General features: G+C 56.7%; 1 protein-coding gene across 1 annotated transcript in view; it reads left to right on the forward strand.

The window, feature by feature from the left end:
- The window catches only part of LOC128055849 (rab11 family-interacting protein 5-like), a 171,002-nt gene extending 154,191 nt beyond the window's left edge, over nt 1-16,811 (forward strand). Inside the window, exons 15-16 of the mRNA XM_052648406.1 lie at nt 557-674; nt 16,529-16,811. Coding sequence (XP_052504366.1) covers nt 557-674; nt 16,529-16,606 — 196 coding nt within the window. The 3' untranslated portion in view covers nt 16,607-16,811. The remainder of the gene's footprint in view (nt 1-556; nt 675-16,528) is intronic.
- The last annotated feature ends 10,717 nt before the right edge of the window (nt 16,812-27,528 follow it).

The raw sequence follows: 27,528 nt of genomic DNA on the forward strand, positions 1-27,528 counted from the left end.
CAGACTTGGCCTTGGGCAAGTCACTGTCTTCCTCGGTGGCTCTTGGGTCAAAGTTGACCAGGCGGCATGTAATCTTCCCACACCCAGAAGAGGATCATCTCCTCCTGGCTATGCACATGTGTGTATGCGTGTTCGTGCGTGGGTGAATGTGTGGGTGGTTTGTTCACTGTTTCAATACATGGCGCCTTCAAGGACCGTCTTCCTCTGCTGTATCCCGGTGGGGTCCCCCCAGCCCCTGCACAGGAGCAGGGGTCAGCAGCCTCCTCTATCGTCTCCCCCACTCGGGGCCTTCTTTCCACAGTGGACACACAGTGGGGTGGGGCCCCCACAAGTGCTTGTTTATGAGCTGTGGTTGAGAGTTCAACCAGCAATGTTCTTCAAGGCAGAGCCTGGGGAAAGGGGTGCCAATGGGTGAAGGTCCCCAAGACAGAATTTCTCCACTACTATTTGACTACTGGCTGGCACTGGCCCTTGGGCCCAGTGGGACCGAGTGTGGTGGCTAGTGGCCAGCTCACTCTGTCTGGGTCTCATGGCTCCCCTTCTCTCTCTTCCACAGGACAGCTCTCCTGCAGGCGCGTCCCCGGCTGCTCCTCCCTGTGCAAAGCCTTGTGTGCCTGGCAGCCTTCGGTCTGGCCCTGCCGCTGGCCATCAGCCTCTTCCCTCAGATGTCAGAGGTCAGTGGAGGGAGGGGCTCAAGGGCAGGACAGGGAAGGTTTGCAGTTTGGTCATTTATAAACCAATACTTAGTGCTGACTCCTTAGCAAGGGGCTAACTAGGCACTGGGGTTAGAACATGAATGAGATAGGCGCAGGTTCTAACCTCAAAGAATCGAGGCCAGGAAGTGAACACAACGAAGCCACAAGGAATAACAAGTGAACGGTGAGTGGTGTGAGGATGGGAGGTGTTCGGCTGTGGGAGGGGATAGTAGAGGCCCAAACGGCACTTAGAGAGACATGGCGTTTCATGGGGCCTGAAGGATGGGTTAGAGCTTCCCAGGTGTGTAAAAGGTGAGGGGACACATAGGCTGAAGTCACCTGGTGTGGAGGTAGGCAACTGAGGAAAGCCTGCATTTCTGGTGGAGAGTGGGGAAGATGAGGGGCTAGGTAAGGGGGCCCAGGGTCAGGTGGTGCTGGGAAGCTGGAAGCCACCGCAGAGGGTAAGTGTTACCAGAAGAGCTGTGCAGGACCAGAGTCCTGGTTTTGAATGGTCCCTGGGCTTGCATGGTGAGGCTGGGCTGCAGCTCCAGAGGAGAAGGAGCCTTCAGGAGGCAGTGGCGCGCATCCAGTGAGAGGATGGTGGCTTGGACCAGGCTGTTGGCAGTGAGCATGGAGAAAAGTGGGTCCTTGAAGAGAGAGTTAGGAAGCAGCTTTATCCGGATTTGATGAAGAACTGCATGTGGTGGGAAGACAAGGAACCGGCAGGATATGCGCCCGGCTACCAGGCAGATGTAGGTACTGCTTAACAAGATGGAGACACGGAGGAGCTGACATGCGGGAGGACAGCGAGTAGAGTTGGATGTGTGCGTGGGGCTTGAGGAGCCTGCAGAACATGTAAACGGAGGCGCCCTGTGGGATTTGGCTTTGGGTCTAGAATCCTGGGCTGCAAGGACAGAAGCAGGGGCCCCCAGCCTAAACAGTGGTGGAAGCCAGGGTAGCGGGTGGGACCAGTCAAGGAGCGTGTGGTGAAAAGAGGCCTCCGGAAGCATGCTGCCCGAGGACGAGTGGCCAGGGAGGTAGGGATAGAGCCAAGTGGAATTAGACGTGGGGGCGTCCTTAGACAGCAGACCTTGCTGTGAGGTCAAGCTCTGTGAGGTTGAAGAGTGTCATTGGTATCTCTGGACATGAAGGCAAACCCCATCCCAAGGGATCAGTGGGGCTCAGTGGGGGGGTGGTGGTGAGGAAACAGGGTGGCAGGCTGACTACTTGGCCTCGAGGCTTGGGATGGAAAAGAGAGAAGAGAAAGGAAGCCAAGGGAGAAGAGAGAAGCAGCCCCACCACTGGAATGAGATGTGGGGTCAAGAGAGGCTTTATTTTCACTGTTTACAAGTGGGAGAGACTGGAGCTTGTGCAAATGCAAAGGGAAGACCTCAGGAGAGGAGGACATTGGAAGGGGAGGATGGAGAGCAAGTCCATGAAGTCGGGGAGGCAGGGCATGGAAAGCAGTTCGGAGGATTCGCTCGGTTTGGCCACCCCTCTCCCCTTCAGTAGGGGGAGGCAGGTGCGGCTGGGGTGGAGTTCAGGGGTGGGAGGTTAAGGAAGTTGTTCTGATAGCTCCTGGGGTCTCAAGACTGAGCAGAGGAAGGAGAGTGGGAAGGGGAGGTCAGAGGTCAGAGGGCCATGGAGAAGGATGAAGACCTTCAGAGGAAAGAGCAGGAGAGACCGGGGACCAAGGATGTCAGAGAGCCTGGAGGGCAGGGCCAGGGGTCAGCGGAGGGGATGGCTGGGGGAGGGTTCAGGGCTGTGGGGGCGGCCAGGGATCATCTACCCAGAGGTGCGGGGCCGGCTCCAGTTTTGTCTGGCTGGGTGAGGCATTTGGGAGGCTGGTACGAGTTCAGGAGGAGCAGAGGACCCCAGAATCTTAGCTGGGTTGGGGTGAAGAAGCGCTAGCAAGCTGAGTGAGAAGAGCAAGCTTTGGTGCGGAGGCAGACCTCTGGAGGCAAAGAACGCCCGCGGGGTCATGAACTCATGGGAGGATGGCGGCGGTGGCTGCAGCACTGACCCTGTTGAGTCCTCGCCAGAGCGGCTGGGAGGGGTACCGGTTCCCCCAGGGAAGCTGAGGAAGGTGAAAATAAGGTCCTGGGTGTTACACCTAGACTGTGAGGACTGGAGACATAGGGTCTTAAAGTAGGAGCATGTGACCCAGCCTCCAGGCCCCAAGGAGGGTATGGACTGGTGTCACTTCCCTCCACCGAGTCCCAGAGTTTTAGGAGGAAGCTATAACGGGAAGGGGCTCCTGTCTTGGGGGCCAGCCCAAGGCACATGGATGGAAGGCAGTATCCTCATGCCCACGGGGCCCAGCCTTGCTACAAAGCCGGGGGACCCTTCCAAACCTTATAGCTCACTCCCAACGCTGAACAGCTATATCCTGATGCTTGCTGCTGCTACTGCTGCTAAGTCGCTTCAGTCGTGTCCAACTCTGTGCGACCCCATAGACAGCAGCCCATGAGGCTCCTCCGTCCTTGGGATTCTCCAGGCAAGAACACTGGAGTGGGTTGCCATTTCCTTCTCCAATGCATCAAAGTGAAAAGTGAAAGTGAAGTCGCTCAGTCGTGTCTGACTCTTAGCGACCCCATGGACTGCAGCCCACCAGGCTCCTCCGTCCATGCGATTTTCCAGGCAAGAGTACTGGAGTGGGGTGCCATTGCCTATCCTGATGCTTAGGGACTCCAAATGGAGCTGGGGGTTCCAGGTTGCCTGGGAGCTCTGAAGATGGGAGGGAGGGCACTTCTTAGTGGTCCCAGCATCCCTATGTGGAAGGCCTGAGCCCACACTCTCCGTGGTCATAAACTGCATCTCTGTGCCGTTGGGCCGTGTCTGCAGTTCTGGGCAAGAGTTGAGTGCCCCAGGTGCTTGCAAGCACCCGTGTGTTCAGAAGCCTCGAGTAGCTCCCATAGCTCTGCCTGACTGCACAGGGGAGGGACCCAGGGCAGAGAAAGCTCACGAGGGAACTGGAGCCTCTCTCACTGGAAGAATTTTCAAGGTCATCCAGTTTAGCACCCCCCTGGCTCTCTGTGGGGGGAAATGGAGGCCCAGAGAAGCTGAGCGTCCAGCCCAGAGTCACAGATAAGCCAGGAACTGATGCGGGAGAACACCTCAGAGGCCAGCTCCCAGCTCAGAGCTCCCAGGAGGTGTTGCATCTGCTTGTTTCATGGGATTTTTCTCTCTCTCTCTTTTCACCTACCCTGGGGCAGCGAGAGAGGAGGGAGCTGGGGCCCCCCTGTGCTGGTGGAGTCTAGAGCTGTAGGTCTTTGGAGGGTGCTCCTCTGGGACAAATAACAGAGAAATGGCCATAGTCCAGCCGCTCCAGCCTCCAGCTCTGGCTGCCGAGAGGTGGTCTAAGGGAGCAATGTCCAGGCTCCTTCCTTCCCCCATGCCTGCCACAAATAGGCGTGGAAGTTAGTTCTGGGTGTCTAACCAAAGTTCCTCTCATTGCAACCCAAGCCTCTTTCTCTAGATTGAAAAGAGTGTAGTCATTTTGTAATAAATCTCCAGAACTTTCTCTGGGAAAGGAGGGTAGGGACGTGATTTTCAGGCTCCTCCTCACCTGCATCAACCCCACAGAATGCAGGCGAGCCTGTGCATTATGGGGTATTTGGAGGCCTGTCTCTGACTTATGGCACTAAGGCCATCAGGCCGAGAGGACTTGGTTCCCTCTTTCTTCCTCCCAATTAATTCTCTCTAACGAGGTGCTGCTTCTGCTGTGTGGGGATCACGTCTCACATCCCAGAAGCCAGTGGGATTTGCCACAATGAGTCTAGACTTGCTTGGGCTGACCCAACCTTGCCAAGAGCCACCAAGGCTGTCAATAGGAGTAATCGCTGGCACATTAATTAATTAATTAGGTGACCTGGAGATGGAATTTAGGAACTGGTTCCTAGAATGGCTGGCCTGCAGTGATTGGTGTGGGGTTTCCAACCCACTAACCCCAGCAGTTGAGGAAAAAACTTCAATCCCCTCTGCAATCTCTGGGAGAGTTTAGTCTACTCTTTTCAAACTAGTATTTCTGCCTATTAAAATGGTGCTAATTTTAAAATTAAAATTGCAAATGATAATAATTACAGCTACCATTTACTAAACATCTACTAGGCCAGGCAGCATGGTGGGGTCTCTGAGTGTCTTGTATTAAATCTTCCTAATATTCCTTAAGTCAAGGGAGTACTCCTGTTTATTAAGGGGTGTTGCTTAGACAGTTAGATATATGTGTCTCAGGCTCTAGGGGGAGATTTTGGCTGGGGAACATGGAACCTCTGATGCATGGGGGAGACTAAAGCCCTGGAAGTATCGAGGTTGCCATGAGAGGCAAAAAAGCTGTCTTAAAAAGGGCAGGAGCAGCCAGGGGAGAAACCTGATGAGCGTTTTCATGGACACTGAGGACAAGGCCATTTTGAGGAGGAGGGGGCTCCCTGCAAGTGAGCTGCTGCAGAGGGGACTAGCAGGGGTTGACGAGACTTGGCAGCCTGGGGGTGTAGCTGGACAAAGCTGAGGAGGCAAAGTGGTGGTCAGGATTCGCTCTCTGTTCCGAGAAATGAGCTCAGGAATGGGAAGCAACTGGAGAACAGCAAAGAAAATGTCACTTGCCGGTGTTCTGTGAGATGGTCAGGGGATGGGACACCTCGGGTGGCCGCTGTCCTGTGAGCCTGGGACGAGGGCCGTGATGGGGAAGGAGTCATACAGCCCAGGGCGGAAAGGCCTGGCCTCCCCAGGGTCCGGGGGTCCAGTAAGCAGAGGGGCCTGGTTGATATGGTGGTGAAGTGTGGATGCAGAACATGACTCCTGCAAGGCAGGACCAGTATTATTCCGTGTTTACAACTGAGAAAACTGAGGCATATAAGCAATGTGCCCAAAGCCCAGAGGTGGTAATAATGGAGGGGCTCTGTATTCACAGAAAGATTCCAGAACCCTCCCAGTCCACCCCCACCTTACTGTCAAGTGAGAAGGCACAGGTCTGAACCCCAACGGGCTCCTTGCTAATTTGCCAGTAGGAACTTTCCAGTGCCCTCCCCCAGCCCTCCTCCTTCATGGGGAATCCATGTCTACATTCACGGGGACCTTCTGAAGTCTGCCTTTGTTCTCTAACCCAGAGCTGAGGTCAGGTGGGCCTATAGGCCAGCAGTTTGGGTAGGAAGCTTCCTTAGGAGCTTGAGTGTGAGAATGAGGAAGCAAGGTCTGGCCTTCCTTCTGAGCCCCAGTCCTGTCGCAGGGAATGTGGGGTGTGTCCTGGTGGACCCTGGGACCTGCAGGTTAAGGCTATGGGGCATTGGCCAAGGCCAACTCAGCCAGGCTGTGCCCAGGCAGCGATGGACCCATCTGCATCCCTGCCACAGATATTGGGGAGCTTTCCCCTTTTCCTTGTAATTGGGAGGGCCGTGTCATAGCCCCTGCTCTCAGGGAGCTCTGTTCTGGGGAGGCAGATAGAAACCCAATAACCAAGGAATGTCGGGTGCGGCGCAGCTAAGATGGAAATAAAGCAGGGTGCTGTGCTGGAGCTCACCCAGGGCTGCGTCGGTCGCAGAGGGCCACCCTGTGGCGTGTGGGGCCTGGTTTGTTTGACCTTTCTGGCCCTGCCCTCTCTGGAGATTGGGGCTCTGGGCTCCAGGCCAGTGTGGCCAGCTCTGTCCTGCCCCAGACACACATATACGTACACACGTGCTGGTGCCTTGGGTCCCTCGAGGGAGATGTCCAAGGTCCTGTCTCCGGGCCCGTGGGCTTGGCTGACCTGGGGATGACGAACGTCCCTCCCGCTCTGACAGCCAGCGTGCCCCACCTGGGAGCACTTCCAATCCCATTTAATGAACCTCTTGTCTCCGCACAGCAAGAAGCTGCACCTTTGGCAAGTGCCCTGCCCCGGCCCTGCCTGCTCTGTCTCCATCTCTCTTTGTGCCTCTCTCCCTCGATTCCTCTGGGCTCCCCCCAACCCCATTCCCCTCTCTTCCCCCCGCGGTTCCCCCGGGAGCTTGGGGGGCTGGGGGACCGGGCAGCACATACAAGCTGGAGCCATTGTTCGACAATCTGTTTTTGTCTTCATCTTGTTGGCAGGCGGCAGGAGAGGAGCAAAAGGTTAATGAGACACTGTGCAGCGGGATTACCGCGACGGCGAGCGGCGGGCGGGCGAGCCAGCCGTGGTGACAGGGAACTAATTAGGAGCAGTTTAACAGGAGGAAAAAGTGAGATCTCCTCTTCACCAACTGTCAATAATTAGCTGGTTTGGTGAGGTTGAAATGTGTCCACAGGAAAAGGTGGGGGTTTTCTGTGGACGAGTGAGGCTCAGGGGTCCAGGGGCCCCTGGGGGCTCTGTCCTGTCCCTAGGTGGGGTTCAGGCTGGGGGCTGCCCCACGTGCCCCAGGTATGCCCTCCTCCCCTCTGCCTGGCATCCCCCCACCTCAACTCTGTGTGAGTTTGGGCTTCACCCCAGGACCTCCGTTTCCTTTGCCACAAGATGAGGGGTTGGAAGTAAGCTTTCTCCTGGTTCGGTCCATTAGGATTCTGGAAGTGAACCCATGAAACTGGGCCCTGGTACTGGAGTCAGGAGAGCTGATGGCGGGCTGTAGGACCTTAAGTCAGATGCTGACCGTAGGGTGCTTCTCTGGTAATGTGGGTGTACCACCCTCTGGGGCCAGGCATGGCTTGTGAATGGTGCTGAGTGGCGAATGGGCAAAACCTTTCTTGGAACATACCTTGGGGCCCCTGGACCCTCACTTAGCTCCTCAGCCCTCCCAGCAGCAACAGAGGTGGGAAAGAGTGGCTGGACTGCCTCTGTAGGGCTGGGGGCTTCCCGAGTGTGTACACGTCTCTCTGTCTCTCCCCTGCACCAGCTTCACAGGGTCTGTGTGGGGCCAAGGAGTCTGGTTCCCTAGCAGCGAGGGTTGTTGCCCTGTGATTGTTGACTGTTGATTGTTGGTTTGTTGGTCCCTGACACCTCACCAGGGAACCCCTCCTCTGTCCCTCCAGGCTCTGCCAAACACCTTGACAGGAAGAAAAGACATCATCTGAGCCCCCCGAGGGCTTCCTGCTCAGAGCTCCCCTGTCAGCCCTGCTAACCCCCAACCTCTCCCTCTCAGCTGAGCCCTTGTTTAACTCAGCCCTGGAGGGTCCAGGGCACCAGAAGCTCAGGCCCTCCCGTGTCCTCACTCTAGCCACCCTGGTCTCAGAGATTGGCTTTTAGAAGTCACATGCATGCTGTCGATGAGGTGTTTGAAGGTCAGGCTTAGCCATGTCCCTGCTCACTCCCCTACTCCTCCCAGGTCCCCCTCCCAGCTTCCAAATTAAAAAACAAAGAGGCACACCATCCCTGTGTGGGAAAAAATGTGGGTACCCCCAGTGGGTACCAGAGCCTCCACCATCTTTCTCCTCATCGCTAGCCCTGAAGAAAATGATAGCAACCAGCTTGGCTGGAAGCTGTGACCTGCTAGAAGCAAATGTCTCTCCTAGCTTGCCTCTTTTTCTCTGAGAAAGCCTTTGAATTCCCAACCAAGAATGGAGAAGAGCTGGGAATGAGCTCAGGTTCATATTCAGGTCTTCCCAGGTGGCACTAGTGGTAAAGGACCTGCCTGCCAAAGCAGGAGACGTAAGAGACATGGGTTCGATCCCTGGGTCAGGAACATCCCTTGGAGGAGGGCATGGCAATCCACTGCAATATTCTTGCCTGGAGAATCCCATGGACAGAGGGGCCTGGTGGGCTACAGTCCATAGGGTTGCAAAGACTCAGACATGACCGACCTTAGCACGCAAGCTGTTCTGGAGGAGGTTCCTTCTCCAGGAAGTCCTCCCTGATGAGCCCCACTAGGATCTGTCTCACCCCACACGTGTAGACTCTGGTCACATGTTTCCTGCATCCCAGCTCCCTCCCCAGGATGGTAGTACTGTCTCCGGGTATCGCTAATGCGAAGAACTGGTGCTATTTATCAACACCTAATGCAGAGCATGGCTTATCTGGGGTCACCTTGACTTGACTGCTTCCTGCTTCTCCCACTCTTCCAGGGCTGACCCAAGGCCAGAGCGATGTCTAGGGGGTATCGTGTCCCTCTTAGTCCACCAAGATTGACCATCTCCAAGAGCAGGTGTTTCCTCCCCTCCAATCTCAAATCCATTTCCTACTTTGCTTGGAGATGTTTGTTTGGGGCTTTCCTCCTTTACTGCTTTAATCAGTCCCTATTGAACTCTGAAGTGGGCTATTTTTGCCATCAGAAATCTGCCGCCTCCCCGCCCGCTGCTTTCTTGGAGTTTGCCCACAGGACCCCCCAGGAGGGATGGATGGGAATGGCAAAGCCGCTCAGAGCCCAGGAACGCCAACGCCACCTGTCATGTTGCCTGTTCTGCACACCCCCACCCCAAACCTGCGCGTGCACGCAAGCCCACACACAAGCACGTGCATGAACATGCACACACGTGCCCTGGTGACAGGCATCAGCAGGGCCACCTCTCAGCCCATCCCTCCCCAGTTCTTTCCAGGACCTTCTAGAACACCTATCTAAATAAAGGCCAGGAAGGAAGGAGGCTTGGTTATGCAAAGCTTTTGTGGAGACAATTAAACGGGTCAGTATATGTGAAGAGTTTAGGGTGTACCTGGCCCACAGCAAGGGCGCAGTCCTGTGAGCTGTGAGGAGACACAGGCAAGCAAGACCTAGGCTGGTGGTGGGATAACCATGGAGTCCTGCCTTCCTTAAGCAGGTTTTCTAAGCCTCCAAAGTGTTCTCTCGTCCATTTCTTGGTATTATCCACATCGCAGCCCCAGGACAGTAGAAAATCTCCCCACCACACATACGGGGAAACTGAGACCTGAAGAAGATGGAGGCGGTAGAATGATTCTGAGATTGGCCCACCAGGGGGCCCCTCAGGAGTCCAAATGGGGAGGGGGCTCTGCACATTACCTGGATGCACATCGCCTGGCGGGGGCGGGGGGGATGGAAAATATAACATAGGATCCCTGGACTTGAGGAATTCAGTTTGATTCAACTTTTATCAAGGACTGACTATGCACAGGGTGACTGAAACTACCCTGAATGGCTCACACAGACATGGGGAGAGGGACCCCGGGTTTCACAGCTGGTAAGAGTACAAATCAGTGTGTAGCTGGGGGTGTGATGGAGATGAAACAAGTGCCAGGGGTACCAGAGGCAACAGCAATGGATTTGGTCTGAGACGATCAGGGGAGGCTTCCTGGAGGTGGCAGACAGCCTTAGCGGATTAGGCCTCAAAGCCTGAACATGTGATGGGGAGGAGTTGGTGAGTGAGGAGGCAGGAGAAGGTGGCAGAAGGCCTCGAGTGTGCAGTCGATGAGTCTGGCTTTCATTGGGAAGGCAGTGGGGCCCAGAGCCACCACTGGAGGCCTGACCCAGGGATCTAGGCTCAGGCCCCAGCTGCTCCCCAGCCCTGGCCTAACACCCCTGTCCCCTGAGAATGCTCAGGGTGATGCTCAGGCCCAGGTGTGCATATCTAAGCAGGACTTGAGGTCTGCCCAACCCTGGTGAGAGAGGGTGGTTTGCAGCTGCCCAGTGGGCAAGTTGGTTCCGTGCTTGGCAGAGTTGGACAAGTTGGTGCCGGCTTGGGCTTTGGATCTGTGTCAATGTCGCCACCACCTGCAGACCTTCAGAGGCCCAGAACCCTGACCAGGAGCAGGAGGCAGCTTTGAGCCATGTCACAGGGTCATGCGCATCACCCCACCCCCTGCCCAGCGCCTTTGAAAGGGAGGCAGAAAAGCCACCAGAAGAAAGGCAAGGAGGAGGAACTTCTTTGTAGTAGGTAAAAGCCCCAGAGAATGGGGCACAGACCGGGGATCCAGTTTCCTGTTTATGTCTCAGCACCTTAGCTCCAGGTTCAAATATGTAAACTATCCACTGGCTGCGGGCTGCAGGTGTGTGTGTGCTCCCAGGCTGCAGAGGCAGAGGTGGCCCCACATGCATTCCTGCCTCTGCCCCCCATCCAAGATGAGCCAGGAGACAGAGGCGAATAGCTCAGGGTTAACCCTTCTAGCGCCACCAAGGAAGCCCATCCGGCCGCTCCAGGGTGCTCTGGGGCCAGTGGGCCTGGGGTACTCCGCGGAGGCTGGTGCTTCCTGCTTGCTGCCTCTGACCTTAGATGCAGCTGGAAGTCTGGGCTATCTGCTCCACGGGGAGCAGAGTCTGAGCCGGGTCTGGAGACCAGGGTGGGGCCTCGGCTGGGGAGGGCATCTGGATGAGGCTGTGGGAGCCAGGGTGCAGTTCTGCCTGGCAGTCCGTGAGTATGAGCAGGACAGCACTGCTCATCCCAAGGCAAAGCGGGGCCGTCCCTAGCAACCCGTGTCTTCTTGGCACCCCCAGTTCTGGGGTGGGGTACCGTCAGCCAGTGCTGCTGGATCACTTCAGCCAGGGCTCTGGCTCCCCATCCTAGACGTCCCTTCTCTCGAGGCCTGGGCTGCTGGTAGACAGGCTCCTGGGGAGGGGTTTATCAGATGAAGGAAGGGACCCATAGGTTCCTGCAGGCCCCCTGGGCTGCTTGCACTGGGTCACCCTTCTCCCTGTGGCCACTCCTTGTCCAGCCTTCTTTCTCATTGTCACCTTCCCCCCAGAGGAGGCCCTTCAGAGCTTCTCTGTGGTCAAGCCCCTGCTCTTGGTCCCCTCCCCAGGGGTTCTAGTCCTCTGGGCTGATGCTAGTGGCCTCTCCTTGCTACACTCACTCCTCTCACTGGGCCTTGGCCTCTCCCTCCATCCACAACCCACCTGCGAGCCACTGTGGCCATCACACCATTTGTTCTGCTGCTGACGTAGCACGTGAACCAAGGGGAGCCCCAGAGAAGACATTCCTGTCTCTACTTCGGGGCCCTGGAGCTGGTTAGCTGCCCTCCCTCAGTACCTGAATCACATTCATTTACCAGCACAGCCCTGGATATGATTCTGTGGAGGAGATTCAGGCCCATCCCAACCCCCCCCCCCCCCCACCAACTGCAGAGAGGTGATCATCAAAGGGTAGGTAGCACAGAGGTCCCTGCCCCAGCCTCCCCTGCTAAGCCCAGTGGTGAGGACCCCCAGTGGTCCCAGCATCCGTGAGTCCAGGAGATGGTCAGAGAACTGGTGAGGCCTTAACCAATGACCAGTTGAACTGGCCCGTGATAGAAGTGAGAGGCTAAGTGAGGGTTAGGAGTCCTCCTGGATTCTAGGAGGTCACCAAATCCCACCCAAATCCCTCTGTCAAGACCAAAGACATGCCAGGGCCATTCTGTTTGCCTGATGTCCATGCTGGCTGTTGTCTGTGGCGCCCTCCATCACTGTGTCCGCTCCTTGGGCTGGACCCCCAAGGCCACCATCGTGGGCTTGTTCCCTACACCCGCCCCTCCAATGCGCCTGTTCCCTCGGCCTAGCACCCTCCCCTGCCATCTGCTCTTCTGGGCAAGCTCCTCTACTCCGGGGCTCCGACTGCTCTCACATCCCGGGCTCACTCTTCTGCCCAGGGCCCTGCCCAGAGCTCCACCCCCAAGACCTGCCTGCCTCCCCTGCTCCTCAACCTGGGAGACCCAAGCCTACCACACTCCCACTCCGACCCGCCCCCCATATTCCCCTGCCTCTGAGCATGGCGTCACCAGCCACCCCGGCTCCCGAGCTAGAATTAGGAATCATCCAACGCACAGTCATCCTGCACACCTCCCTCTCACCCTCACATGGAATTGGTCATCAACTCCTGTGGCTTTTGTCTTCAGAAAGGATCCCCGCACACCCTCCCGTCAGCCCCCACTGGCAGCATCATGGGGAAGACCTGGCACCTTTCTCTGATGCCTGCAGCTGCCCCCTCACTTACTCCTCCATCCCACCACCACCAGCAAGATGGGGATCTTGGACCACCCCTGCTCAGGAGCCTTGCATGGCTCCCTATTGCCCTCAGATAAAATGCTGACATCTTCAGTGGCCTGTGAGGGCCTGCCTGTCCCAGCTCCGCCTCCATTTCTTCCACATTCCAACCTGTCCACCGTTGCCCACACCAAACATGCCATGCTGGCCAGCTAATGCTTTTCTCTTCCCCAGCAAGCTTTTCCTGCCCTCTCTCATCAAAACGCCCGTTGCTTCCTGGCTTCCCTCCCCTGAGAAGTCTTCCTTTCCCGTTCTTTCATCAGCGCATGGTAACCCTCAGTGCGTGGTAACTCCTCCCCAGTTGCCATGGCACTTTGTCTCTCTGGAATCCATCTGCTTTCCTGTCTGACTCCTCCCCTAGACTTGAAGCTTCTCAAGGGCACGGGCTGGTCTTGTCCATCTCTGGGTGCCCAGCCCAGTGTATGGCGTTGGCAGCCATAAGCATCTGCTACTTAAGGGCTGACTGAATTGAAATGAGAGGAAAAGCCTTAGATGCCATCTGTCCCCAGGTGCCTGCTCCTGAGTTGAGGGCCTCGACCATGGCCCTCCCCCGCAGCCTTCCCATTGCCTGCTCTTCCCCTGCTTCCCTCCTACCTGCTGTCCTCAGCTCAGTGGGAAGCTGGAGGGGGGTGCCTGGGTCTGTGACAGCTCCACTTAGAGGATGAGGTCTCGTCTCCACCAGGGCCAGCGCTCTCCAGGGAATGGGCCGAGGAGGCTGTGGCCCTGGCCCGCGGTCCTCCACCATGGTGGTGAGCAGCCTCTCGGATTTTAATGCGGGACTCAGTGCTTCAGTGAAAGCCGGCATGGGAAGTTGCTAATAATGGCACTAAAATAAAATATGCTACATCTGTTATGGGTAGCAGAACAAAATTAGCTGCTCACACCTCTGACATCCAAGATGTCTTAACTTAAAATACTCCTTGGCTTACTTTACATCATTTACTGATTATATTTAAAAGAAATACAATTTTGCAATTACTGTTCTTTCCAGCGTGATATCTATGCATCATTTTCCTTTTATGTTTATATATTTCTCCTTCATTAGTGCAGTCTGAAGGGTGATTAGGATTCTTCAAACATTTTACAGAGGTTAAACGTTGATTAAGATTTAATTATTACTGTAAATAGCTTGGAATGACATATGGTGCAAAAGCCTGACATATGTGCATTTGAATAAATGAAGTGCTATTTCCCAGGATGCCTCAGTAGCTGTTTAACAGCTTTCCCGAAGGGTTATGTTACACCTCATGGTAAGATTGCTGGGATGTTATATTTTGTTGGTTTTTGCAGCTGAAAGCTAAGAACAGTTTTCCAGTTTTTTAAAAACATTGAATATTTTAAATACCTAAATTGTTTTGCACAAATTTTTGCTAATTTGTCTAACTAGGTTAAACATTTTCAAAAGCATTTAGATTTTTAAGCGTGGGCGCTGTGCATTGTGTCAGTGGCAGCATGGGGACGAGGGGAGCTGGTGGGGTGGAGAGGACTCGGAGGCCAGCAGGGTGTGCAGGGAGGAGGTGGTTTGAGGAGAGCGGGTGGGGAAGAGGCCTGGGCCCTGAGCCTGGTTCTTGTCTCTTTGGCCTTCTCAAGTGGCCGGTGTATTGAGGTACCAGAGACCACAGGGAGAGGGTCCCTGCCAGTTGCAATCCACAGTGAATCCCCTCTTGTCTGGCCTCAGACCTGACTGAGTTCTCTGAAAGCTGGGCCAGGCTATGGCACCTCCTGCCTGCTCCCCAGAGCTGCCATGTCTTGATATCTAGCAGGTACCTGGGACCAGGATCAGCTGAGCTGACTTACAGCTGGTGCTTCCTGATTCAACCCGGGGCGGGGGTCAGGCGGGGGTCAGGCCGGGGCTCCTCACGGAGGAGGTGGTGCCTCCCTCCCGGCTCCCTCAGGTTTAGGGGCTCCGGCCATCCCCGCTGGCGCAGCCCCCAGAGCTGTGGGTCAACATCCGGGCTGCTGTGGGGACTCCCAGGGGACCCCGCCCTCCCAGTACTTTCTGCCTTTCTTCTTTCCCCTCATTGACTCAACACTTGAGAGCACCTACCGTCTCCCGGCCTTGAGGATGCAGGATGCACAGCAGCATGCTCTCGCTGCCTCGTGGAGCTTGCGGTCTACCGTGGGAAGAGGAGCAGGAGCAAGCAGTCAGCCTCAAATCATGTGCTACGACAAGTGTACAGAGGGCGGCAAGTGTGGGGCTGGAGAGGTGGCCACACCCAGCCTGGATGAGGGAAGATAGCTGAAGCAGTGGCCTGGAAGCTGAGCGGAGGTCCAGGGAATCAGAGTTGGCCAGGCGAGGAAGAGGCAGAGGGGCAGCTCAGGCAAAGACCTGGGGTGTGAATAAGCCAGCGTATCTGAGGCACTGTGATAGGCAGGTGTGCTGTGTCTCCAATCCCACGGACAGGGTGGCTAGTGGGAGGCAGGGTCTGGGTCCCTGAGGGCAGTGGTGGCGGTGAGCCCTTTCATAACAAAGAGAGGCATGATCGGACTTGCTGCTGAGAAGGCTCACCCTGGCTGTGGTGGAAGAGGGGCTGGAGGGGGTGAGACAGTGAGGGGAGGGAAGGAGAGTGGAGATCTGAAAGTCCCCGGGGTCCCTGGCCAGAGCACTGTTGGACAGTGGTGTGAAGCTGGGGTCGGGGAGGAAGAGACGAGGAATTCAGTTCTGTTCTAGATGGGTCTAGTAGAAGTAGCTATGGAGCTGTGTGCAGGGAAGAAGGACCCTGAGACCCTGAGATGTGTCCAGTAGGTGTCACAAAAAGGGAGCTGGCAGTAAGCTTGGAGAGAAAGACTTTTGTGGAGGGGAGTGGAAACAGAAGCCAGGTTTGCTGTGGGTTGGGAAGTCAGTGGGAGGTGAGGAGCTGGAGCTGCCCCTAAAGGAGTGGGCAGCGCCTTAAAGAAGCGTGGCTGTTATGGGGGAGAGAGCCCCAGTAGCAGCAGGAACATGACCCGGGGTACAGGGGCGTATCAGATGGGAGGTTCTCTGCTGATGAACAGGAGTCCCTGAAAAGGTGGGCAACAGGGTGGGCCATCTGGGAGTGGTCTCCGCTGTGGGGTCCTCTGGGGGCAGGGATAGCCACAGTGGGGCAGCAGGAGGACAGATCCGGAGCAGAGTGTGGACACAGGTAGGTCATGGGTCTGACGAGAAGCTGAGGGGTGCCTCGTGAGGGCTTCTGTTTTCACTCCGAGGTAGGAAGATGAGTGGGCAGCTGAGGGCAGGGTGGCTGAGGAGAGCAGAGGAGGCTTTAGGCGGCCTCTGTGGAGAATGGGAGATGGAGCTGACCAACCATATGGCCCAGGGGTGGGGGATTTTCTGGCCACTGTGAGGGTCCAGCCAAAGTCAAGGACAGTGAACGCTGAGCAGTCTCTGCTAGGTGGTCAGGTTCAAGTGGGGAGAAGGTAGGATGCATGATTGAGCTGCTTCTTCTGCCAGTCAGGCCAGAAGGGCCTTGCAGCTTGGAGAGGCTCAAGTGGTGGCCTCTCACATCCAGGCTAGAAGGGGGAGGATGTGAAGAGAGCTCTAGAGAGTCTGGGGCTGGGGTCGGTGGTCTGGAAGCAGATAGGAGAGTGAGGAGGGTGCTTGGAGGGACAGGGGACGGAGGGGTGCAAGAGGGTGGGGTTTGGATTTGAGTTTGGCTGGAACAGCCCTGGGGGTGACCAGGCCCAGGGTGTGGCCTGGGCGTGTTTTGTGCACTGTTGGGGACGAGGTCCTTGGAGATGAGGGAGACGGAGAACTCAGGAGGCAGGACTTTGCCCTACACGGACGTGCTGGCAGCGGATGAGGTACGGCTTTGGCTGGAAGGGGTGTCGTGAGCCCCCCAGCAGGACAGGAAAAGAGGGAGATGTGTCACGAGGCGGCACGCGTGGGCCCTGGTTGGGGGCTGGGGGCAGAAGCAGAAGCGGCAGCACCAGGCGGTCCTGACCGCTGAGCTCCCCACTTGTCCCTTCCCTCCCGTCCCCTCACCTCTCCTCTTTCTGCTCTCACTCTCTCCTCAGATCGAAACAAGCCAATTAGAGCCTGAGATAGCCCGGGCCACGAGCGGCCGGACAGTGGTGTACAACAAGGGACTGTGAGCAGCGGCCGGCCGGCCTGGGGACAGAGCGCTGTCCAGGCCCGGAGTTGGGGGCAAGGAAGGAGTCCTGTGGGCTGCACCTGCAGGGAGAGACACGCTGACCCCCACCCCCAGTCCCAGGCCACCTGGGGGAGCACTCCCCCCACAGTGCTAGGGAGACTAATCTATTCACGAATTAACATAAGGGAGAAGAATTCTGACACATTTACTATAAAAAATAATCAAGTGCATTTCTGGGCCTTACGTGGGGTTGTCAGAACTCTACTTAGCACAATTATGTGTGAAGCTGAAAAATTGTAGAGTGCCCATGGGGTAGGGTTAGGATCCTTTTATACTTGATTTCTTTTTTATTTTTAATTAGAATCAAGCCTTGGTTACTGCTGCCCAGAGGCAGCAGGTGGTGGGAGGAGGAGAAGGCCTGGGAGCTGGTGGTCCTGGTGGCTGGGCTGCTGGATTTAAGATGCTACTGAGGCCAGGCCCGATAGCTGCCTGGGCTGGGGAGGGGAGGCAGGCGGATGAACCAGCTGTGAGGAAGTTCCTCAGGAAGTGGCCCAGGAAGTCAAGGGGCACTGGGAGATTGCTTGGGCAGCTGGCTCTGAGTGTGGCCAGCCTTCATTCACGCCTCTCCTGCAAAACCAATTCCTCTGCATGAAGCCCAGTGACACACTGAGGCTGTCATCACCCTTCATGGAGCCCTCATCCGTTTGAGACCCGAGATGATTCCGGCTCCAGGCAGGAGGCCCTAAGAAGCAGCAGTATTTGGCGGAAACTGTACTTGCACTCTGGCCTCTGTGGGAAGGTCTTCCTTCCAGGCACAGGCTGGGAGCTGGGTGTTGGGGCTGAGGGTGGGGCTGGAGCCGGGCTGCCTGCTGTCGTTTCCAGCCACTGGGTCACCTACCCAGCTCATCATTTCCAGAGCTGGAGGGTCTTGTGCCCAAAGCCCAGGCCTCTAGGTGCCGACCTGAGAGCATCAACCCTGGAACGGCAGGCCCCAGCTCTGGCACTCATGGGCTGTGTGACCTTGGACAAGTCTACTCCCTTCACTGAGTCTCCACTCTCTGTCTGGAACCAGAGGACTGTACAGAGGCCTTCCCACCTGCTCTTTCAGCTAGACTTCATCTTTGCCTGTCCTGCTCAGTTGCTGGGCAGTCCAGGCACATCCCCAGTGTGGACACTGGACTGGGAACGGGGCAGGCTCCTTTGGGAATGGCCAGCGGTTGGCCTCAGCACTGGAACCTTGCCCTTCTGTATGTGAACATCCTGGGAGCACTTGACGTTTGCCAAACACTTTACAGTTCTGAAGCAGGGGGCAGAGTGCCTGCCTGGGCCTGCGTGTGCGCACGTACCCATGCCGTCGCCTCTCACGTGCACAGGTCTCCGAGGCCCCTTGCTGCGGGCTCCCACTGGCAGGCCAGGAAAGAGGAGAGCTCTGCAGGAGCTTTGCAGAGGGAAGCAGGGCCTGCGGTGAGGATGAACAAGATAACCCCCCTGCCGCACCCCCGTCTGAAAGGCCCAAACAAAGAGGAAGCCTGGCCTCCAGGCATCCCTCACCTGGCCGTAGCTGGAGGGCAGCCTTTGCTATGCAGCCTGTAGGGCAGAAAGTGCGCGGCCACGGGCAGCTCTTCCTGTCTTTAGGGCAGGGCAGTTGTGAGGTGGGCCTTCCACAGACACCGTGTACCCCCAGAAGCCCCTGCTGCTCTCTCCTCCCAGCCAGACCCTGGTGCCCCCCAGCTAGCTCTGCAGGATACTGCTCTGAGGGCTCCCCACCTTCCGAAGGAGCAGCCCATCAGTAAAGGCAGAAGGTGGAGACAAGCATGGAAGGCGTGAGCAGCGTTGGACGGGCAGGATTTCAGCTAATCCCCCTGTAAAGGGAATGTGCTGCCGACTCGGGGCTGGGCATGTCTGGAGCCTCTCGTGAAAAGCTCACTTCAAGCTCACCTTGCCCCACCACTCACAGGGTCTTGTTCTTTTGCACTTTACCTTGGGACCAAAACTGCCCACCCCAGCCCCTCTCCCATCCCCTCCCGGGCCCTGGCAGAGACGGGGGTCTTTCCAACTCGGTCTGTGTGCTTGCTGCCCCAGCCCTGGGAGCCCTGTGGCCTTGGCATCTCATAAACTACTTACATCGTCTCCTGGGTGATTTCTGGCCATGCTCCCAATGCAATTTCATGTGAGCTAAGGGGGTTTCTCCTGGAGAGAGGGGAGTGAGGGGTGGGTGGCAAAGGATCCCGATAGCTCAGTGTAATAGTGACAGAGGTTCAGGGGGCCATGCTGCTGAGTCCTGGTCTGGCTGCATTAAATACCATGAGGGTAAACTTTGGTCAACATCCATTCTCTACTCTGCTGAGGCCAGAGGACAAGAGGCCTCGTGGGCAGATTGGTTCATATCTGGAATGGAGGCTGAGGCAGGACCCACTGAGGGCAGGGCCTGGCCCAGCTGTGCCGTAGTCCAGGGCATGCCTGCCACTGACTCTTGAGCCCTGATGTCCCAGCCCACCCTCCTCTGGTCACTTGAAACATTCCCTCAGGCCTGGGGATACCCTGCTGCCATCCCAGAGAGTAATCTGAGAGCACAGGGACTGAAAGCCCAACACGTCGAGATGACCGACTGACCCCGTTCCAGTTCCTGACTGTGAGCCAGCGGGTCTCCTGTCCTGACGGCCTGGGAGGAGAAGGGCCGGGGCACGGCAGCAAGGTGGTTCTCCAGCCCTGGGTCAGAGCGAGTGAAGCACCAGCACACACGCTGTGTTCACTCCCAGCGTACTCTGCAGTGTCTTTTTAACCTTCTCAGAAAATTTCTCAAAGTCTGTGATTTCTGTAATACTACTGAGCTGTGGGCAATAAATGATGGATTTAAGGCATCAGGGCTTGGCTTTGTGAATTGTAGGTGGGAAGGGTGGGGGTGGGGAAACAGTGGCAACCAGCCAACAGCTGACTGAGGATTTTGTGGGAAGGCCCTGAGGAAGGTGCAAAGCTATCCTCTAGGAGGGTCAGGCCTGCTGGGAGGCCCATAGGGAAAGAGAGATAGAAGGATGGAGGAGCAGGAGAGGGCAGAGAGCTGGACGAGGGGGTGAGTTGAAACTCTGCCGAGGGACCCTTTACAAAGCGGGTGCTGAATGGAGCACCCACTAAGGGCCCACTGCAAGAAAATGAGTAGGAAAGGGATTCTGGTAGATCCTCAGCTGCTGATAGCCAGAAGACAGGAGGGAGGCATTGGCGGGGGCGGGAGGTGGGCGGATGCATTCTGGAATGCCTGGGGGCCAGAAGGTTCTTCAGAGGGTGTTGTGCATGGTACCATCCCTGGCAACTCTGCCTCTTTCAGACTCTTCCACAGTCCCTCAGGGCCAGGCCTTGGCCACCTCCTGACAGCTCTGGCTCCTCCAGTTCCAGGCAGCTCCCAGGGTTCCTGAGGAGGTGAGGCCTGGCTTCTTCTCTGGGACCTCCAAGCATCGTCTGCCCTCTGCAGAGAGAAGCTGACGGCCTCCCCTGCCAGGCAGTGGATGTGTGGTTCATGGTCCGGCAGCCCCGGGTTCCGACTCCAATTTGGCCTCAGCATGACTGTGACTTCTAACCGATCACTCCCTCCATTCACCCATTCATTCGGTCAGGTGTTTATGGAACATCTCCAGCAACACTTTGGTGTGGCTAAGCCTATAAAATGTCAAGAACAGCATTGCTCGCTGGACTGGGGTAAGTATTGGAGAGACCAGGTGAGGAACACACCCAGACTCTATTCCACACACCTCCCAGGTGTCAGAGGGGCTGCTGCCTCCCCTACCTAGGCACAGGGCCTCCCTAGGAGGGTGGGAGGAGGAAAAGGACGAGGGAGGGGTCTGTTCTCAAAGTGATGCTTTTAGGTCAGGGGCCTTCTGGCCTCTGGGGAATTTGCTAAGAGCCTCACTGGCTACGGCTGCCATCCGGACGGAAATCCTTGACTCTCAGGACAGACACAAATCCCTCCTGGGAGCTGTTTGTTGTTTTTAGCTAGTTTGGGGGCTCAACTTCTGCCCAGCCCAGAGATCATTGACACTTCAGGAATGTGGCTTCCCCTGGCCCCATCCCCACCCACTGGCCCCTAGGGCCTCCCTCCTCCCACTCAGGCCACAGTTAGGAGGAGAGTCAGAGTGCCAGCGGAGGAAAGCAGTGATGAGTGACACTTTCCCAAGGCCCTGGGGAGCCCAGCCTCATTTTCAGGATGGAGCTTCCCTCGGTCCCCCGGAGCTGCTGCTGTTCCTGCCACCTCACCCATCCCACTGCCCTTGATTAGCTCCCCAAACAGGAAAGACTCAGCGTCCCCTGAAAGGCCTCACCCCCCAGGACCGTGCTTCCCTCAGTACCAGGCGTGTCTCTCAGGCAGTAGCCCGGAAGGGTTTGCGTTCCACTCCAAGGAAGCTGCTGGCAGCCTGTCTAAGGTCAGAGCCTGGCTCCTTCTCGACAAGGACAGCTCCTCAGCCGGAGCTAGCATCTGGAGACCCCACCTCGCTCCGGTTCCCTGGGCCTTGCAGAGGGGTGAAGAGAAGGAAGGACAGAACACATGGGAAAAGAGAAGGTGTATAGACAAGACAGAGGCACCAGACACCCCTTGAAGACCCCCACACAAATCCAGCGGGGAAATGAGGGAAGGGGCTGTCATCAGCCCTTGGCCGCCCAGGCTGGCTCTCAGCCTCCTCACATGTGTGTACGCAGAGGGACGGACAGTGCAGCAGGACCCTCACTCTCTTCCAGAGGCTAGTTGCAGAAAGACACTGGAGATGTCAGTGAGCCGGCAGCTGCAACGCCGAAGACAGCCGGAGCCACTAGAGGCTTTAAGTAGGGAAGTGGATATTCAGCCATCAACAGAGCAGAGGGTAGTGTGAACAGGCAAGAGTGCTGGGGAGACCGGGGAAGAGACCTCTGCAGCAGTCAAGGTGAGGGAAGATGGACCCTGGACCAAGTGATGGGATGGGGATGAAGAGAAGTGAAGAGGTTCAGGACTGCTTAGCTCCTGCTGATTCATGCGGAAAGGATGGCAGAGGACAGTCCAAGATGGCCCTGGATTCCTGGCTTTGTTCGTTGAGGACATAGATGGTGGTGCCATTTCTCAGAGCTGAGGACAGAGAAGAAAGAACAAACTTGCAGAGAAGATGACGCATTCTGTTCCGCAAGTTTCTAGAGGTTCCTATGAGACAACCAAGTCAAGACACCAAAAGTCAACTGGGACTGCCTGTCTGGAGTTCAGGAGGCAGGGCGGGGTATCCAATCCCAATCGATGCAGATTGGTATGTTGTCCATTTATTGATTCCCTGGTGGCTCAGACGGTAAAGAATTCGCCTGCCAATGTAGGAGACCGGAGTGCAATCCCTGGATCAGAAAGATCCCCTGGAGAAGGGAATGGCAACCCACTCCAGTATTCTTGCCTGCAGAATTCCATGGACAGAGGGGCCTGGTGGGCTACAATCCATGGGGTCACTAAGAATCAGACACTACAGAGGAACTAACACTTTCACTTTTCACCTGGAGCTAAAGGAACAGAGGCAACCATGGCGGGCGTACATAGAGGGAGACCTGGGCCGGGACCTCCAGGGGTCCCCATCTGTGAGGACTGCAAAGAAGCTCAGCCCCAAGAAAGGTGTTGTGGGCTGAACTATGTCTCCCCAGTACGTTGAAGTCCCAACCTGCAATATCTCAGAATGCGACTCCATTTGGAGGTACAATCCTTAAAGAGGTAATTAAGTTAAAATGAGATCAATTAGGAAGGGCCCAAATCTCAGCAGCATGGCTGCTGTCCTTATAAGAAGAGGAAATTCGAACATAGTCATGCATAGAGGGAGAGCACCAGGTGAACATGAAGACGGCCAAAGCCAAAGGGAGAACCTTCAGAAGAAAACAACCCTGCTGACACTGCGATCTTGGATTTCTAGCCTCTAGAACTATGAGAAAAAAAAATCCTATTGTTTAAGCCACCCAGTCTATGGTGCTTGTTGTGGCACCCCTAACAGACTAATACAAGAAGAAAGAGGAAGATGAGTGGAGTGTGGAATTCCAGACGACAAGAGATGAGCATGCTTCAAGTGGGAGAGGTTGTCCGGGTGTTTAATAGATGCTGAGAGTTGAAGGAGAATGAAGACCAAGGTGTGTCTTGGAAAGACCTGGAGAGAGTGGTCTCAGTGGAGTGCGGTCATGGGCACAGATCTCCATGGGTGAGAACTTAGCGGGACTCTCACTGACTGCCAGCACGACATGCGGTTAAGTGAGGGCTCTAGGAGGGAGACTCGGGCAGGTCAGCACTCTAAAGGACGGGAGTGAAAGAGAGTGTAAAGGCAGGAAAGGGGAAGAACCACCCAGAAGTGAGGTCCCCAGGGTGGCAGGGAGTGGTAACAAGAGGCAAGAGGAGAGAACAGATTGGATGCAGGAGGTGTGGGTCTGAGGGTGGGAAGCTGGTGGGGCATGGAGGCTAGCTTCCCTGGCCCCTCCAGATCTACTCTGCAACCGTCTCCACCCACAGTCCGTCCCAGGAGGCTGACTCATACGGACTTGCTCTCTGGCTCCCGCCATTGGGAGTCACCGGAAGGAGACTGGGGGATCAGAGGAGAGTGAGTCTGGAGCTCTCCCCTCCGAACCCCCTGCAGTCTGTGGGCCTTGTGCCTCTAAAGTCCGTGGCTCGTTTGGGGCCCCCTCCATCCTACTGTCCTCTTAGGCTCTGGTGCTTGCTCCTGCGCTTGCTTGGCCTCCTAAGGCCTGAAGGCCACACGGGTTCCCAACTGTTGCTAGTCCTGGGGTCCTGCAACACCTCTTATTGGTCTCCTAAAAGGTGTTGATTCTCCTTTATTTAACTCTCCTCAAAGTGCTCCATTTGAAGAGACCATCTCTTTCTACTGGGCCCCTGGCTGATACGAAGGTGCTCCCTTCTAGTGCTTCTAGATGGAAGTAAGTTCCTCTGCTGAGGGTAAGGGAGGAAAGGGGTTTGGGGGAGAACCCTGGGGAGAGGTTTGAGACACCCCATGGAGAACAGGAATGGACCTATAAATGGGGTGAGATCTCAGTGGAGGGGCGCCACGTAGCTCACTGGTCCGATGGTCTCACAGACTCAACTGCCAGGGCAGGTGGGAAAACGGGTTCAAGCAAGTGTGTGGTTTCTCCAGGCGCGACTAAGGAACAGCAGGACCAGGGGATGTCAGAGGATGGAGGGGCCTGCGAGGTGAGAGCAGGGATGGAGAGGAAAATCGTGTGAGGGACAGGAAAGAGCGTGTGGTCTGAGAGGAATGGACATCTGAACGTGGGATGGGAAAGCAGGTGGGCTGCTGGGCCCTGATTTGCCCGAAGAGTGGGTGGTGGAGAGGGACAAAGAGGGTGAGGGGTTAGGGTGCTGGATGGGTGGTCCGTGCAGACCCTCAGGCTTTGCGAGGAGGTTCAGGACGTCTGGGAGGACCGGGAGCCAGGAGCCACAGTCTTTGACAAATGAGGGGGCCGACTGGGACCTGCAGCCACACGCCCACACACGCCCCCGTGGGCACAGTCACATGCAGCACGCCCACAGCCCCACCAGACACTCCCAGACACCCTCACACGCACTCACCCTCACACGCGCCCCAGACAGCAGATGGGGCGCTCGGGTAATTGGTTAAACCTGTTCCCGATGTCTGGCTCTGCACTGGCAGCGCCTGTCTGACAGGAAAGCTGGCTGGGCCCCGCACCGCTCAGCCTGCTGGCCTCCCTGCCCCTCCCCTGGGGGCTGCCCTGAACAGCGCCCCCAGAGAGGCCTGTGGACCCCGGCCCAGCTCCCTCCCAGGCAGAAGAACCCGGTTTATGAGTGAGGGTTCCATGAAGCCCCACAGGAAGAGATCCCAGCACCAGTAGGGAGGAGCCCAACCATGGTTGCAGAGACCCGAGAGGCACCAGGCCCGGAAAGTCCCATGGACAAGGGGACGTGCCAAGATCATGCCCTGGGCGGAAGGCACGCCGCATAGGCCACCAGACCTGAGGACAGCTCCCTGCGTCCCCTCCACCTCAGCCACATGCCCCTGGGGTTCTCAAGGTGCTGTCAGTAGCTCAGCCTGTGGAACTCCGTGGGCCCCGGGAGGCCAGCCCAACCGAGGGCTGCGACTGAGCCGACTTGCCCAGGGAAGGCCTGCTGAGCGGTCTTGTCCACCTGCAGGCCTCGTCCCGGTCCTCACCTCCGCAGGGCCCTGATCTCCGGGGGGAGGCGTGGTTGGGGGAGGGAAGGGAGCATCATTCCTCGCTGCTTCTCCCCTTCCCGCTGCATCTGTGTCTCTTCGAGAGAGACTTTGGTTTGTTCCCTGGAGAGGGCCCAAAAACTCCCAAATTAGCAAACCTGGCAAGCCCACAGCTCAGAAAATAGTTCATCCTGATTCCATGTTTTTCAGGCTCACAGAAGCCTTTATTAATGAAGTCACAACACCAATATTTACCGTCTGCGGGGCGAGGCACAACATGGGGCATGGATGGGAGTGCGCGGGGACTCCCGCCCCGCCCCCTGCAGGCCTGGCCCGGGAAGATGGGCAGGCTTCCTCGAGTCCTTTCCAGCCCTTTATGGGGATGACAGGGGTGCTCTGCTGTGATTTTCCTGCATCCCCTCCCCCACCAAGTGAGAGAGAAGGAGTTTACCCGTTCCTCCACCCCTGGTGGGGCAAGAAAAGAAAAAATGCCTCCTCTTCTTACCTTCACCCCATCTGCACATACATGCTCCCCAGAGGTTATCCTACCTGTCTGGGAGCGAAAGTTCACTGTGAGATTCAACTTGGACTTATCCAGGTTAGGACTTTCAGGCTGTGAGGGAAGCATTTTCCTGGTTGATGTTTGGGAGGGAGGCATTGGGATGGAATGCAGCCCTTAGGTTTCTGGCATTCACTGGACCCACGAGAGACACTGACAGGCCCCAGCAATAGGACCTTCTGTGCTTAGATCCCTTCATGTGCCTGAAGCAACGAAGCTTGGCCTTTGACATCTTTTCAATGACTTCAACATTGATCAATCCCCCAGGACATTCTAGGTAGGTACCAAGAATAGGCTAAGGAAAGACACAGCACAGGCAAAACCCCTCACTCACCAGGCGACAGGGATGACGTGGGTGAGACGGAAGCAGAGGACACCAGGAGTGAAACAGGAGAGGCCAGGGGTGGGAAAGAAGGGGGCAGAGTGGGGGCTGAGCACGGGGGCAATGTGCTCCTATTTGGGCTTCAGGAAGAGAGCCCTAGGCACAGCACAGCTCCTTTGAAGTGGGCCTCATCCTTGACATCCACACAAACCTCATTATGCCTCCCACTCCTCCCCTCCCCACCCAAACCCCTGGGATCCATCTACGCTGTTTCCCAAGGTAGAAGAAACCTTGGTTGTTGGCAAAGGTGGGAAGTCCTCGCGAACAGGTAGCGCAATGAGTCAGCTGTGAACAGGCTGCGCATGAGGTGCTGGGGGGCATGGGGTGCCGCAGGCAGCCCGCTCGTGGGTCTGCAGCTCAGCAGAGGTCAGCTGGTGGCATTGACCAGGAACCAAAGAGAAGTCCTGGAGGTGGGTGCGAAGGCCCAGGCAGAGGGCACAGCGAGGGAGGCAGGCGGGGCACGGACTGACCCTGGAGTAGACAGAGGGGACAGGACAGGGATAAGAGTGGGGAGGACTCAGAAAGGCAGGAAGAACCATAGAGGCACTGGAATGAAGGTGGGGAGGGGTGGGGGAGCCTAGGAGGGAATGGCCTAAGATAAAGAGCAGTGAAGCCAGATGGAGGCGTCGAGTTGGGCCACAAGGGGATGGCAGTAAGCATGGTTGGGGACAGTCTTCAATTCCCGCCCAGTGGGGAGGCCGAGGTGGGGAGCAGGGGTGTGGATCACGTGCCAGATGGAGCAGTAGAGGCAGGTCTGGCCACGGTAAGGGCCAGAGGCACGGGATACAGGTTACGAACACAGGTTTTCTTAGGATGAAGGAAACCGTGCTGCGTGACAAGCAGGAAAAAGTGAACAAATTGGAGGCAGATGAACTAGAGATCGGTGGGCCCTGCCTCGAGCTCTTTCCCAGGCTGGAAGGCCCTAAGGAGCCAGCTGTGAGCTCAGCCTGAAGCCCTGACTCTGAAGCTTTCATCCACCCAGAGGAGCTTTGCAGGGACAGGAGAGCATCCTGGTAGGGCAGGACTTGGGACAGAGGTGGTCAGCCTCTGGGAAGGGTGCCCCCTCTACCCAGCCCCATTTTCCCCTCCACTGGAGAAGTCACTAGAGCTCCATGCATGGAGAAATATGGATGCTCTCTCCTCCATGACCCACCTGGGCCTGATTCTCACCATTCATTAAGTTTGGGAAGACTCGAGCATAGCCTCCCTCAGAATATAGGGTGGTCCTTCCCTACGTCTAGCCTCAGTTTCTCCTGCTGTGGAGTTGGAGCTAGAGACCAGGGTCAAGCACCATCAAGAGAAGAGTCAGTGGATTGAGTCTCCAAGGCCCTGTCCGGATTCCCAGGCCCCGAACAAGCTTGCTCAGCCGGTTCCCCCTGTGGCTCTCAGAGCCAGAACCCACCAGGCTCACAGGCTCTGGGGTTGGAGCTGGATACCCATATCATTAAGAGAGAGACTTTTATTGTTCCCATAGGGAAGGGAGACACAAGGGGATCACTAAGAACTACAGCGGGTGCCTGCAAAATAAATTAAAACAGAAATGCGCCAAAACGAAAAGGAGATAAGAGAAATGGAGAATGGCTGGGAGGCTGCACTGCCCAGGTGGGCAGGCTCTCCAAGGAGAAGGTCGAGCAGTCCCGGGCCTCAGCCAGCCCATATCTTGTCCCTCTGTCGGTGGTGGCCCCAGGCGCCGAGCCCTCCGGGGCCGTGACCTGAGGCCTCCACGCAGCCCGGCCGAGGAGTGGCCAGAGTCCTGCTGGGCCCACCGGTGGGGGGGCCTGGCCAGCAGCGCGTGGCACTCTGCCCTGGTGGGGTCGTGGCTGCCCACC

The sequence above is a fragment of the Budorcas taxicolor genome, chromosome 11 (genome assembly GCF_023091745.1).
Source record: "Budorcas taxicolor isolate Tak-1 chromosome 11, Takin1.1, whole genome shotgun sequence".
Taxonomy (NCBI): Eukaryota; Metazoa; Chordata; class Mammalia; order Artiodactyla; family Bovidae; genus Budorcas; species Budorcas taxicolor.